The 14,230-nt window shown below is 34.2% G+C and overlaps 4 protein-coding genes across 4 annotated transcripts; 2 read left to right on the top strand and 2 right to left on the bottom strand.

Moving 5' to 3' along the window:
* Nucleotides 1–1,419: 1,419 nt before the first annotated feature.
* LOC108337385 (protein TIC 20-v, chloroplastic) lies at nt 1,420–2,429 on the top strand. The gene has a single exon (XM_017573905.2). It carries the CDS (start codon nt 1,545–1,547, stop codon nt 2,187–2,189), a length of 645 nt encoding a protein of 214 aa, XP_017429394.1. The 5' UTR covers nt 1,420–1,544; the 3' UTR covers nt 2,190–2,429.
* Nucleotides 2,430–4,004: 1,575 nt separating this feature from the next.
* On the bottom strand, nt 4,005–4,518 carry LOC108336489 (leucine-rich repeat extensin-like protein 3). The gene is made up of 2 exons (XM_017572970.1): nt 4,122–4,518; nt 4,005–4,009 (listed from the first exon to the last, which is right to left on the bottom strand). Exons 1-2 carry the CDS (start codon nt 4,516–4,518, stop codon nt 4,005–4,007), a joined length of 402 nt encoding a protein of 133 aa, XP_017428459.1.
* Nucleotides 4,519–6,506: 1,988 nt separating this feature from the next.
* LOC108338264 (nicotinamide/nicotinic acid mononucleotide adenylyltransferase) lies at nt 6,507–11,602 on the bottom strand. The gene is made up of 11 exons (XM_017575038.2): nt 10,725–11,602; nt 10,463–10,537; nt 10,189–10,268; nt 10,004–10,077; nt 9,472–9,557; nt 9,110–9,193; nt 8,866–8,950; nt 8,067–8,146; nt 7,245–7,346; nt 6,900–6,958; nt 6,507–6,803 (listed from the first exon to the last, which is right to left on the bottom strand). The coding sequence occupies exons 3-11, from the start codon at nt 10,263–10,265 to the stop codon at nt 6,707–6,709; spliced, it is 744 nt and encodes a 247-aa protein (XP_017430527.1). The 5' UTR covers nt 10,266–10,268; nt 10,463–10,537; nt 10,725–11,602; the 3' UTR covers nt 6,507–6,706.
* On the top strand, nt 11,602–13,811 carry LOC108338263 (probable L-type lectin-domain containing receptor kinase S.7). Its single transcript, XM_017575036.2, has one exon. It carries the CDS (start codon nt 11,763–11,765, stop codon nt 13,809–13,811), a length of 2,049 nt encoding a protein of 682 aa, XP_017430525.1. The 5' UTR covers nt 11,602–11,762.
* The last annotated feature ends 419 nt before the right edge of the window (nt 13,812–14,230 follow it).

The following is a 14,230-nucleotide window of genomic DNA, read 5'->3' as shown; positions in this document are numbered from 1 at the left end:
TTATGTCCACCTTTGTTTTGCTTCTTCCATTATTTTCTTTGTGCCTTACTTTTGGTCAGCGTTTTCTAGTGAAGTTGTCGTGGGTTTGTTACGAGCCCAGAAAGCCCAAATCTACACCTGAAAGCCCAAATCATGCGTTTATTAGCATTTTCTTCAGTTAATCAACCTTTGATCAAATACAAAACTGGTAATTAGAGTTTGGAACGTTTATAAACAGATCCAATTCAATAAAAGTTGAAAAAAAAGAAACATTTTATAATATTAATAATGTTTTTATGAATATTTGGAAAATTATAATATACAACTTGAATCTAATTATGAAAAAAAATAATAATTGAAGTTATATATTTTTTATCATTTGTTTGAATTAAAATACGTAAATATAATTATTAAATTTTGTAGATTTATACTATTGGTTTTATTTTATTAAAGCACCATGTCTTTTATCAAAGACTAATATCAAAAAATAAGAACATTATTGATTTAAAGCACATTGGAGAATACTTAAGTTAAAACAGTCGTGTTCTTTGATTATGAGAATTAGCGTTTTATTAATAAGAAAAAAGTTACAAATTGTTTTTATTTTTCAAATCATAGAATGTTTTAGTTAAAAAGATAAAAAACTAAAAAATTACACAAATAATTAATAAAAATTATAAGAATAATAACTATAAGTTTACAAAGATAAAAATATGTCAATAATAACACTACAAAGGATTGTTGGTCCATCATCAATATGTAATAAAGCTTATAGTTTTGAATATTCAATCTCATCCCATTTATAACTCTAGAATCAAATTTTTAACTGACTGATTGATTGATATTGAAATGATTACATAGAAGTCAATCATTCCTAAACCGTACAATTTTATAAGAAACAAAATATAATACAATATTTGACGTATAAACTTTTTATTATATTTGCTACATATTTTATCATTTATTTGTTTAATGTTCTTTTCAAAAGTAAAGAGATCTGATACGAAGTGTTTCAAATTAAATGGATGGAAAGACGAATTAAGAAAATCAAAGTAATTGTGTGGACAATTCTTTTATTCAAAATCAATTCAATCTAATATGCAAACAGCCATAATTAGAGTATAATTTTTTGTTTATTTGCATTTTTATTTTATTTTTGAATGTCACCATTCTTATTAATTCTCATTTGGTTAAAATCAGACAAAAAAACTATAATATTTATATCATAATGGAATTTTCTTGGTATTTAAATCATTCTAAAATGGGAAAATTGTAATTGATGAATATTTTACGAAAAAATCTTCTTACAATAATGTAAAAATATTTTATAAATACAAGTTGATTTCAGGTTTAAGGTTTATTGTACAAAAAATTCTATTATTGTACCAAAGAGATAAGATATTTATAATTTTTTTTCACGAACTCAAGACAAAGATATTTTTGAAATGTTGTTGAAATAAGAAAGATTGTGAGATGTTATGTAACCTTGTCCATCTTCTTCTCACACCTCATCTTCTATACCCATTTGGCATCACAGTATCGAAAATCGAATCCTTGGTCGGAACATGGCCACCTCCACCTTCCTCTGCCCCGTAGCTTCTAGCTTCTCACAAAAACCACTTCAATCCACCTTTCTGCATTCCTCCGTCAACCCTTCTTTTCTCACACTCAACATTCTTCCAAAGAAATTGAGGAAACCCCATCAACTGAGAAGCCTTGTAGTGGCCAAATCCAATGGCAGTGATTCTGCCGATGTTCCTGACCGTTTAATTTCCGCACTCTGTTACTTTTACCCTTTCTTCGATGGCATACAGTATGGAAAGTATGTAATCACTCAGTTCTACCCTGTTCAGGCCATTATTCAACCACTGGTCCCTGCAATAAGAGTTTTCAAGAGCTTCCCCTTTAATGGGTTTCTAGTGTTTTTGACCCTTTATTTTGTTGTGGTGAGAAACCCCAATTTCAGTAGGTATGTGAGGTTCAACACTATGCAAGCCATCGTCCTTGATGTGCTGTTGATTTTCCCCGACCTCTTGGAAAGAGGGTTTAATCCCAGGGATGGGTTGGGGTTGGATTTGATGATGAGTTTGGATAGCACCGTCTTCTTTTTCCTCTTGGTGTGCTTGATTTATGGTTCTTCTTCGTGCTTGGTGGGTCAAATCCCCAGATTGCCCATTGTTGCTGAGGCAGCTGACAGGCAGGTTCTTTGAATCATCAACCCATTATTCATAATTTACTTGTATAGCAAAGCAACTTAAGCCTAGGTAGTGGAGAAGTTTGCTTTTTCACTTCCGAAATAGCTATCCTAGAAACCTTCCACGAAACGAATTTTAGTTGTTTGTTACATTTCTGGATTCTAGTATGTCTTTCTAAATCGGGATTGGATTATTGCAAGACGATGAGAAGCTTCCCTTTCTACATTTTAATTGAATTCAATGTTATTTCTCTCTGGATTTACTGAATGTTTATGGATTTTCAGCTTTCACGTTTCTCGCACACAAAGACACATTAACTTCTTAGTTCTTACATTGTTAGGTTTTAGTTTGAGCTATCTGAGAGTTCAGACTTCAGAGTAGTGTTTTTTTACAATGGTTATGCACAAGGGTGGAAGAAGCACAGATAAAGGTACTCTGATAATGTTAGAATATTTTTCTGTACATATTTTTTGTATATCCATTTGATAAGCTTTTCTACATATGATGGAGGCAAGGCAACCCAAAGAAATTGTTTGCTGCATACATAAATAGCAATGCAGCATGCAGCTGTGGATGGTATTAAACTATTAATGCCAATTTTCTCTGATTTTTGGTTAAAGCTTGACCAAATTGTTATGTTGCTGTTATTTGAAAAGTTAGTAAATATTGAACTACGCAGATCCCTATACTAGATCTCAATACATTTCATGAGTTTCTCACCTCTGTTTGATTAGTAACGTATTTGTTTGATAAAGGATAATCTGTGAGACAATTTTTGGATTTTACCCATCCTCTTCTATCTTTTATAGCTTAAACACATGTAGAAAGGTCATGATGGAGTGTGAGCCCGACTTGAATGTGAAAGTGGTAAGAATTCCTTAATTATTTATGACAAGACTTGGTTAGTTCCTTACTCTATATGACAAGCTTTTCTGAGTGATATAAGATGGTGTCAATGCTTGAAGGTGGTGGGATTAGGATAATCCTAGAGAGTTTAAGGAATCTTCATTTAGAATCTAAAGGTATTACATGCAATATAAATTCCGATGTGTGAATGTAAAGTTCCATCACTCTTCCCAAGTTTTAGGAGGGCTTGAGGATTGACAACCCTTAAATTAGTTATCTGTTGTCTCAAATAGGTTCAAGATGTCACTCAAGTGGGATATATAACCTTTTCACGTTGATGTACAACAAAAATAAGATTTATAAATTTTTTTGAAATTATACATAAAGTGGCTTTTAATTAATCTTTAATATCAGAGGAATTCTTACTCATTTAGTTGGTTATGTAGTTTGGATGAATTATTATAAGCTCCTGACATATTTGGATGAATAAAAAACATCATCAAATTTTATTGTATGAGAATTATACGTGTGTATACACTAATCTTACTTTTGTTGTACATGACAATTTATTATTAGATAATAGTTTAAAAAAAAAATATTTATGTATAGTTAAATTCTTTAATGTTTAATCGTACAACACAGGTTAGTTTAATCTCCATTTTTGGTGCTAGTCTGGTGCCATACCTACTCATGTACTTTCCTCTCTTCTCCCTTTAAACATAGTAAAACATGCGTATAATTGGTGTAATTCTCAAAATTTCAATTAATTCTTAATTATAACAGTAGCTGTGAATGTTTTTTCTTTTCTTTTTCTTGCAATACTAAATTTAGATGAAATCATATTAATAATAGAAGAGATATTTTTCATAATATTTTACACTACATTATTTGTAATTACAGCAGCATCTAAAATTAACAACCGGATATTATACAACAATAAAGGACCTATGCTTTCTGATCTAAAACGATCCTTAATTTTTCCTATCATCCTAAAACGATGAACAACAAAAAGCAGTCAAATTTAGATGAAAAATACAAAAGAAGAAAAAAGAGTGATGAGAGGAGTTAGAAATGGCAGAATCATAGAGGCAGGGCCTTGACCTTTCCCATAAGGCACGTAGGTGTAGGGATTAGGAGGGGCATAGTAAGGATTTGGAGTTCCATAGCCATAACCATAACCAAAAGTGTAAGGAGCTGGAGGGGTGCAACACTGAACACTTGCAGCTGGAGGACACTTGGATTGGCCTTTTCCTGTCTTGTGTGGTGGTGGTGGAGTAGGAGGAGGAGGAGGGACACCATATGTAGAGTAACCAGTAGGTGGTGGTGATGCTCCTCCATAAGAAGGATAACCAGAAAGGGGTGGACAGTTCTCACAAGAAGTTGTTGGGGTTGGAATGGCATCAGCTAATGCATCCCCATGAGTTTTAAGGTCAAATTTGGACTCTGATAATAAGCAAAGGGCTGTAACTACAACTCCCAGAAACTCTGCTTCAAACATCTTCTCTAAAGCTTAATGTTTTACTTGCTTTAGACTAAGAAAATTCATTTATAAGAAGCAATGATGGAGATTGCAATGATAAGCTTACAAAAGCTTTAGAGGAAAAGAGTGTTCTCGATTTGCTGTTTTCATTTGCAAGCAGGCACCTTTTTAATGCAGTTTTGGATCTTTCGTTTTTTTTTATTCTACACATAGGATATGGTGGCAGCACATTTGTCATCACATTATTGAACTAACACATTAATGTCCTCCACTTTGCATGACTTTGTGTTAACATATTGATAAAGTTGCAACCTTTCTTTTTCACTTCTTCTTTTTCTATCTTTAAGACTTCTTTTAGACCTTGTTATTTTCATCTTAGGTAAATGCTGCCCTACCATTCATGATGGAATTCCTCACCATGATGAGTGTATAAGGTGATTTTTTTTTTTATCAAGAAACTGTCTCTTGAAGTAGAGAAATTTATTGAACTTCGGAGACTTGTGAAAAAAAAAAGCAGTATTCACTATTTTTCACTCTGTTTTGGGACCAAGAATGTTGGGGGACAAAACATGTAGATTGCGGTCATATATTGTGCTTGTTCATAAAGATTTTGGTCGGATTTAAAATGTCTCGTAATGCTTAATTTATGCGATTGTCACATGTTATTTCTTCTGCTATCTGTTCTTATCCTGCAAAATGTAGTTTTGTTGGATGATGAGAACGACCTCTGTCTCCCTCTTCTTTCCAGACCTAATCGCTCTGGCCTTTGAATGAGTTTTCGGCAAATGTTAAACATATACCTGCATATTCTCCAAAATAATTAAAGTTTTAAAAAAATTTAGTTTATTGGAAAAGTAATTTCAAATTATAAATTGTAATTGTCCATGGTGGAACGGCTTTACACTCGTTAATTAACAAATTTTTAATGTCATTAGTTGATAGAAGTTTTAAAGGAGAAATTAATTCTAATTTTTATTAAAATTAATGATTAAAAATATATTTAATTCATTATCCATTTCTCACATTCATATATCCCATTAATTCATTTTACAATTCTTTATTTATAATATTTTTTATTGAGAAGGAAAAAAATATTTAATAAATTTAATACTGATTAAATAAATCAAAAATTAAAAAACTCAATAATATTTTCAAGTTAACTTTCTTGTGAAAACTAAATAAAAAATAAAAGAAATGGAATAATTTAATCAAGTTAAATTTCAGATTTAGTTGTAAAAATTAAGGAAAAATGTGTTTTATCTCCTATAAAATTTTAAATTTGTACATATTATAATTTACAAAAAATATTTTTATAAGATAAAATTTATATTCTTATATGTATATATATATATTATAATTTTGTCAATTTTTTTTAAATTGTGCAAAATCTATAACAATAGATGTAGTAGTAGTTTAGTAGGATGATCACGTTGCTTCTATTACTCTTGGCAACTCCTTTGATAGATGTTACGGAACAACAAGGTTTGCATTTTTGGATTTATGATGTGGTTGAATATTATATGGGTTTTGGTTATATATATTCTGATATGTAAAAGAGTCATGCTACTTTATAGTATTTATTTTCGGATTTTCAATGCTCTTGTGTTAAAAAAATGTAACATTTTGTCAAAATGTATCTGAGAATTAGTATATTTAATCGTATTTTCAGGTTAATTTTTTCATCAGCATCTAATCTTTGGATTCATACTTCAATTAACAGGTTAATATAACCAGTACATATGATACTCCATAAGTGATATTTAATATGTTTGTAACTATAAAACCTTTATACACAACTAGCAATATCAATTGATAAATAATTGTTATTTAAGCATGTAAACATGAATTCAATATTTGAACATATAAAAAATTTACTGATATATTAAGCTTTTAAATAAAATTCAAAGACTCAGAACCAGAAATATCTCGGACTCACAAAACAATTCACAGTAACAAACTTTGGAAGAGTTTAAGAGAAAAATAAGTAGGAAATTATAACAATAATCTTGAGTTACAGAATTGTACATTTGCTTGTCATAATAACAAGACTTATTCACTCGCAGTTCAGACTGAGTACTTGCAATTGATTATATAAATATAGTCATTTTATTTTTCCGCAAATTACAATACAAAATTATTTCTTCATTGAAAATGGCTCGTGCAAAGATCCATATGTCATACAGAGTGTAATGAAAAACAATAATAATTACTTCTCATTTAAGTATAATTGTTGCTCTCTGATATAGTCAATCACTTCATCCGCAGTAAGGTATTTTATTGATAATCCTCTTGCAATGCAATCCCTGAATGGTAAAAATGACATTGAAATATGAACTACGTCTCCCTTTTTTAAATTATCGTCCAGTAACTCTTGAAAGTAAGCAAGGTCATAGCATTACCTTACTCTGGTTGAACTGATTTGATTTGGTACAAGTTCATCCACCACTTTGATATTAACCTAAAAAAATTGCAGAGGAAAATTTAAATATGCATAAAAGCTGAGTAGCAAACCAAATAATTCTTGTTCATTATAAAAGCATAGCAAAACCCAAAGACAAACACTAAAGTTAGGTCCCGGAGTTGATCCACACGCCTTTGTAAATGGTACATCAAAATTTGACCTTGATATGGTTAAATACAAATACAAAATAAACAGATATTTGGAAATGTCCAACTTGATAAACCACATTTTCTTTTAAACACACAGGGAAATAGAAATAGGTCAAGCTCGGAATGTGAAATACCTTATTCTCATTCAGAATTTCATTTTCAGATATAATTTTCTGAATGTCTTGTCCTTCTCTGCTAATGCATACTACTCCGTAATCTTTGCATATAGATTGAACCTAAAGCACATTGACAAAATTATAGTTCATTGTTTCCACAACCTGTCAAATCAGTAGTCTGTAACATATGCGGCAATTCTGTTTATCCACTAGTCATCCAATCCATTATCATAAATCTTTTTATCCATTCAGTTATAAAAATAAAATAAATAGATTAGCTGAACTACATCACCATTTTTTGTTGGATTGATATTTTGCAATGCATTTAATATCAAGTGGTTCAATTGCTCCAAGTTCAGTACTTTCTTTATGAAACAAATATTCAGTCTATGGTATTTGGGGTATAACTATTAAACTTTATTTTATAAAAAATATTTAGATAAAAATGTAATGGATTGTTGGAACTTTTTTATTGTGAGTTACGGATGGATTGGATTTGTTTAAAGCATTTTTAAAGGGTCGTAGATGAATTAATGATTATCTATTTCAATTCAAAATGTATCCAATTCATTAGTTTGACACTCCTGATATATATTTCACCCATGCTTCGTGTCTACATGGGAAGAAGTTTTGACACAATAAGCTTGTCATTTCTAAAAAAAAACACCACAAAATCAATCTAATTCCATTGAATTTGAATTCCACAACCATTTAAGACTCATTCACCAAAATTATGAGGAGGGGCAGAGTCTTGTTCCAAGAATTGTCAAATAACTCCATGTTAAACTAATATGTGATAAACAATATTATATTTTTCTATTATGTTGAATGCATAAGTACCTGGTCAGGAATCCAGAATCCAGGAATGCCAAAAGAATGAAGGAGATCAGAACCACAGAGAAGCATGACCTTGAGGGATTCTACACTAATCAATATAAACCCAAGTTATTGTATTGTTATAACATTGTCATAAACCTGTGTAGAAAGAAATGAAAGCCCAACACCGCATTTTTGTTTGATGAAGCGAACTATAAATGTTCCTTTTAGACCAAGTAACATTTAAATTGATGAACATATGGGATAGATGATACGCAATGATTGAAGGCTTTGGCACCATACAGAACCAAGTTGCCCATCCAATCATGCATCTACATTGCACCAAGAAATTGCACAAGATATGTCCAAAAATTAAAATCCATGTATTAATTATTTAAATCACAAAGTATTCCAGCACCAAATCCTTAGCACCAATTTTTTTCAAGTTCTTCAGCAGTAGGGATTAACATAAATGTGACTGGTATTTCATTCTTACAAGGGATTAGGGATATGTTTGGGTAAACTTCTTTACTAACCCTTCTAGAAAATATAATTTTTTTTTTCATAAGCTAAAACTTGCTTATGCATAACTTAAAAATCTGATTTTGGAGGTGGTCACATGAGAAAGTTTCTATTAACTAATTTATGTACAAGTTAATTTTAATTTATCAAGAAGCCTATTTCATTTTTTCTTCTTACTTTCTTCTCTTAGAAGTGTTTGGGAAGAAGTTCATCGAGGATAGTTGTTTCAGAGTCACTTCTTCCCTTTGAGATGGCAATTAGACTAATATGATTTCATTAAAGGCTTTTTTGTCGAGCATACCTCTGGATACCAACCCTGTCTCACAAACAGAATTGTAGACTCTGGAGAGAACAGTCAAAGAGCGTTGATACGTGCTCTGACTTGCCTGTAGCAGTTTATAGCCAGATATAAATGCAAAGTATTAAGAAATAAGGTCGAGAGAGTAAAATATTTCTTGCAACAAATTGACATCAAAACACTGTCTCTCAAATTCTCTTCACATTCAAAGGGAATTGAAAGACATGCGCAATCTAGCCGATATTACCTCCCATTGATCAACCATTACAAAATCTGAACTTTTGCAGGCTAAATGGCATAATTGTATTCGATGTTTAGCAGATATTAGGCCCTACACAAGCATACAAGCAAAATTCAATTAGACCAACATGGGGCAGTGAAACTAATAGCAACACTTAACATACGATTTGATCTCTTTGCTGAGAAAGTAAATTAAAAGTTGTGTTTTAAATCTCAAACAGATTGCTAACTGACTCTCGATAATAGTTTTCCCCCGAGCTATGTTTTACTTTATTCAATCATTTAATTTGCTAACAAGTTTTACAGTCTCGCAAGCTTTAATATAATAAATGGATAATTTTTTTCTCTCCTTGCTCGATAACAACATACCTTTTTCTTGTATGAATCATTCACAGGAGACAAGTAACCTCCAATTACACAGTAGCCGTTTGAATTCAACGCATCTCTCGCAAGCTCTGAGGATAACATCCACAATTCTTTTTTTTAGAAAAAGATCAGACAATCAGAAAATAAATGAAAAATTAAATGTGAGGGAATATTCTGATCATATAATATACTATCATCCTCATTTCATGCACTTATGGCTATTACAGTACTGAGATACCAATGAACATTTATGATGTATATGAGATCTTAATACCCCTCCCCCCAAATTCTTCTACACTCAACAGAAAAAAAGAAAAATATCCATTTTTCCATTATCAATACTTTCAAGAGTGAAGGTACAGTCAAGATGCCATCTTTTCTTTATTTCAAAGGAGTGGAAGGAGTTAAAATTATTCAGATATGAGTTTCATAAGTACGAAAGCAGTATGAATGTCTCAAGGTAGAGGAACAACAATTTTCTACCGTGCAAGAGATGAGAACAAAGGAAAGAATCTGAGCTTTAAATCCAACTCACCAAACATCCGTAAATGCATGAAAGTAGGTGGATTAAAGCTTCCAGTTGCAACCAGAATTACGTATATCTTGTTGCTGTTTTATTGGGAAAGAGAGAATGAATGTCATAAATCATTGTTAGGTCAATAGAAAACACCCCACAAAATTACCCATGATAAATATATAATAAATAATAAAGGAACATACTTGCTAGTGTTTCCAGGGGCGGGTTCATTATTAATCAAATTTAAAGCCAATTTATCCAGTGGCAGTGGAACATCCATGACCTGAAGCCATTAAAATATCATATCATTGCTGAAATAAAAAAGAAGAAGCAAACAACTAGTTTTTTCCTTGATTAAGTGAACATGAAATTCCAGTTTCAAGCTCTAAACAGAATACAACATGTGTTTTTATTCAGCTAAACGTGAAGAGAAGCAGTTTCAAGCTAGAAAAAGAAAATGAGAAAGCAGAGACAAACCGGTCATTAAGAGCTAATCCACAAACTCGGTACTTTTCAATCAAGTTTAATTCGATGAGAATGAGGTGCAGGTGACTGTTGATGAAGCAATAGAAGAATTAGCGTCACACAATATATAAAAGCAGTGAAGAATGGGTGGATTTGCTAAAGGATTAGAGTGAGAAATGCGAATTTGGATTTGCTCGGTGATTGTAATTGGAGAAGTAAAAAGATATTGCAGTGAATTATAAAGAAAAGAATTAAAATTAGAGAGAGAAGGAACCTGGGTTTGTTGCTTGAGGAGGTGAGAGTGCTCCTTAATTTCAACATCCAACGAATACACAAATACTACAATTCATGAAACTTTCTTTCTTTGTTTCATGAATTTGGTTCCTTCAACGAAGGCGTCAAATTCCACATTCCAATATTCCATTTCCATGCTCACACCATACTTCACGCTTCTTCTTTTTTATTTTCCAATAGAATTCAATTGATGGGCCAACAAATACCCGTAGTCTGACACTGGCCCAATGTTGAAAAACGTTCTCCGTGCCCATCATCTTACAGGCTTTTACTTCCTGCACCCCACAATTTCTTCCCACATCCCATAAAATTTTCAAAATAAAAGTGACTTCCTAATTACATGTTTTGGAAACTTTTCACAATATTTTCGGAATATAATTTTTGAAAGAAAATTTCTGAAATAAAATTTTATAATCACTAATAATGCCTTCCAAAAACGAAATTTTCGAAACACCCCTACTTGAAATATATTTTAGAAAGAACTTTCTAAAATATAAAATATATGTTTTGGAAATATTTTTTCGAAGCTGAGTGTTTTTCCGCATTTGTTCTCTACAATTTTGATGGCAACAATGATGGTGTGGAGGTTTGGTAAAAGATATTTAAGTCTTTTCCTATTTTGGTGTGTATAGTAATTGTGGGGGTGTATGAAGCTATTTCCTATTCTACACCAACGTATACTTTAGGCCTCTTAGGGAATGAAAGCAAACTTTTAAAACTAATATTAAATGAAAATAATAAAGTAGGATTTATATATATTTTTTAGAAATTAATAAAATTATATATTCGATTTTTTTTACTTAAATAAAACAAAATCTATATATGAGTAATCCAATGAAATAAACAAAAACAATATAAATTTGAGTTAAATTTAATTAGTGAAATTTCATACCCACCCAAGCATGACTTGGTGAAGGCTAGCAAAAGTATTTAAGTTGTAGTTTATGATGAAAATAAGAAAAATAAAGTTATATTTTTCCATTGATTGATTGAATTCTTGTTGATTCTTGGAGAAGGCATGGGCACGTGCATGTGCATGGTTGTCTTCTTCGTCTTCATGCTCTTCTTGGGCGCTCTATGCGAGGTGGCAGCCGCACAAAACAACGTCGGCTTCGACTTCCCTTCTTTCACCCTCGACAACAACAACATCACCCTCCTCGGCGATTCCTTTTTATGGAGCAACGGCGTCGTAAGACTCACAAACGTCGCATCCACTTCCAGCACCGGCGCCGTCATCTACGCCTACCCCATCCCACTCTTCCACCCTCCAACCGCCACCTTCGCCTCCTTCTCCACCACCTTCACCTTCTCCATCAACAACCTAAACCCCGCCTCCTCCGGCGACGGCCTTGCCTTTTTCCTCTCCCCGAACACCACCTCCACCAATCTCTCCCTCTCCGCTCCACTCGGCCTCCCCTCCTCCTTCGTCGCCGTCGAGTTCGACACGCACTTGGACCCCCGCTTCGGCGACCCTAACGAGAACCATGTCGGCTTCGACGTCGACTCCATGAAGTCCCTCAAAACCGGTGACCCCATCTTGCACGGCATCGACCTCAAGAGCGGCAACACCATCATCGCATGGATCGACTACGACGCCGGTCGAACTTCTCTCGCCGTTTTCTTGAGCTATTCACTTCCAAAACCCGTGGACCCCGTCCTCTCCGTCAAGTTCAATCTTTCTCAACACTTGAGAAACCCCGTCTACATTGGATTCTCCGCTTCCACTCAAGGAATTACCGAGATTCACCAAATCCAGAGTTGGACCTTTCACAGTGCTTGTGCTCCCGCAAGAACGAGGTTGCACCCTCACAACGTTTCCGTGATGGGAACTGTACCTATTTCTGGTTCGGGTTCAGGTTCTGGTTCTGGTGGTTCTACTTCTGTTTCTAGTCCAAGCACTAATTCTACTTCCAAGAAGCATGGCAAGAGGGTTGGCGTTGGTGTGGTTGTTGCGGGATCGGTCTCTTTCTTTGTGGTTTTTTCAGTCTTGGGGTATGTTTTTGTTCGGAGATCGAGGGGTGGGAGAGAAGAAAAGTTTGAGAATGGTTTCGTGGCATGTCCTAGGGCGTTCGATTACAAAGAGTTGAAGTCTGCGACAAGAGAGTTTCATCCGAGTAGGATTGTTGGGCACGGATCATTTGGGACGGTGTATAAGGCGTTCTTTATCTCTTCCGGAACCATTGCTGCAGTGAAAAGGTCGCGGCACTCTCACGAAGGGAAGACAGAGTTTCAGGCTGAACTGTCCATCATAGCCGGTTTGCGGCACAAGAATTTGGTTCAGCTGCAAGGTTGGTGTGTTGAGAAGGGAGAGTTACTGCTGGTGTATGAGTTTATGCCCAATGGAAGTTTAGACAAGATGCTTTACAAGGAACCTGAAGTGGGGAGGTTGCTGAGTTGGTCTCACAGGGTGAACATTGCTGTTGGGTTGGCCTCTGTGCTGGTTTACCTACACCAAGAGTGTGAGAGGAGAGTGGTTCACAGGGACATTAAGACTGGGAACATATTGCTGGATGGAAACATGAATCCTAGGTTGGGGGATTTTGGATTGGCAAAGCTGATGGATCATGATAAGAGTCCTGTGTCCACTTTGACTGCTGGAACAATGGGGTACCTTGCCCCTGAGTATCTTCAGTATGGAAAGGCCACTGACAAGTCTGATGTTTTCAGCTATGGGGTGGTTGTGCTTGAAGTGGCTTGTGGAAGGAGGCCAATTGAGAGAGAAGGGTCGAAAATGGTGAATCTGATTGAGTGGGTTTGGGGGCTGCATTCTGAAGGAAAGGTGATTGAAGCTGCTGATAAGAGGATGAATGGGGAATTTGAGGAAGAGGAAATGAGGATGCTTTTGCTCTTGGGATTGAGTTGTGCTAACCCTGATACTGCTGGGAGGCCTTCCATGAGAAGGGTGCTCCAGATTCTGAACCATGAGGCTCCACCACTTACTGTGCCAAAAGTTAAGCCAACACTCACCTTCTCCTCTGCACTTCCCCTCACTATTGAGGACATTGTTTCTGACACTGAAGAAGTTTTCAGTACCAGCAGGTCTGTGTGTGAGATCAACTTTGACTGAACTCAACTTATTCTTTTCAAGGATCATCGTTTCTATTCTCATACGGTGACACTTCATTCACTGAACTATGATGTGTGTGCTCAGGGCACAACAGAGGAAGCTTGTTTTTGTTTTAGTCATGGCTCAAACTAGTTACAATAACAAGTGTTTGCAATTTTACAAGTCTACAAAATGAGGAAAGTAGGGAGTTGACTCACAAGTTTGTATATTACCACTCATGCACTCATGTTACAATGCAGAATTCTTGATGAGGACCTTGTTCATAAAATGGGCCTTGGGCATTCTAAGATTTTACTTCCTGCACCTCACCATGACTAAATTCAACTCATTAATAGTGTAAAGTATTGGAATACCCTTACACCAAACCAATGAAAAAGAGAGAAAGACCACTCTAGAGGAAGAGAAATTACTAAATTACT

This window comes from Vigna angularis, chromosome 7 (genome assembly GCF_016808095.1).
Source record: "Vigna angularis cultivar LongXiaoDou No.4 chromosome 7, ASM1680809v1, whole genome shotgun sequence".
Lineage (NCBI taxonomy): Eukaryota > Viridiplantae > Streptophyta > Magnoliopsida > Fabales > Fabaceae > Vigna > Vigna angularis.
This window is presented reverse-complemented; position numbering and strand designations above follow the sequence as displayed.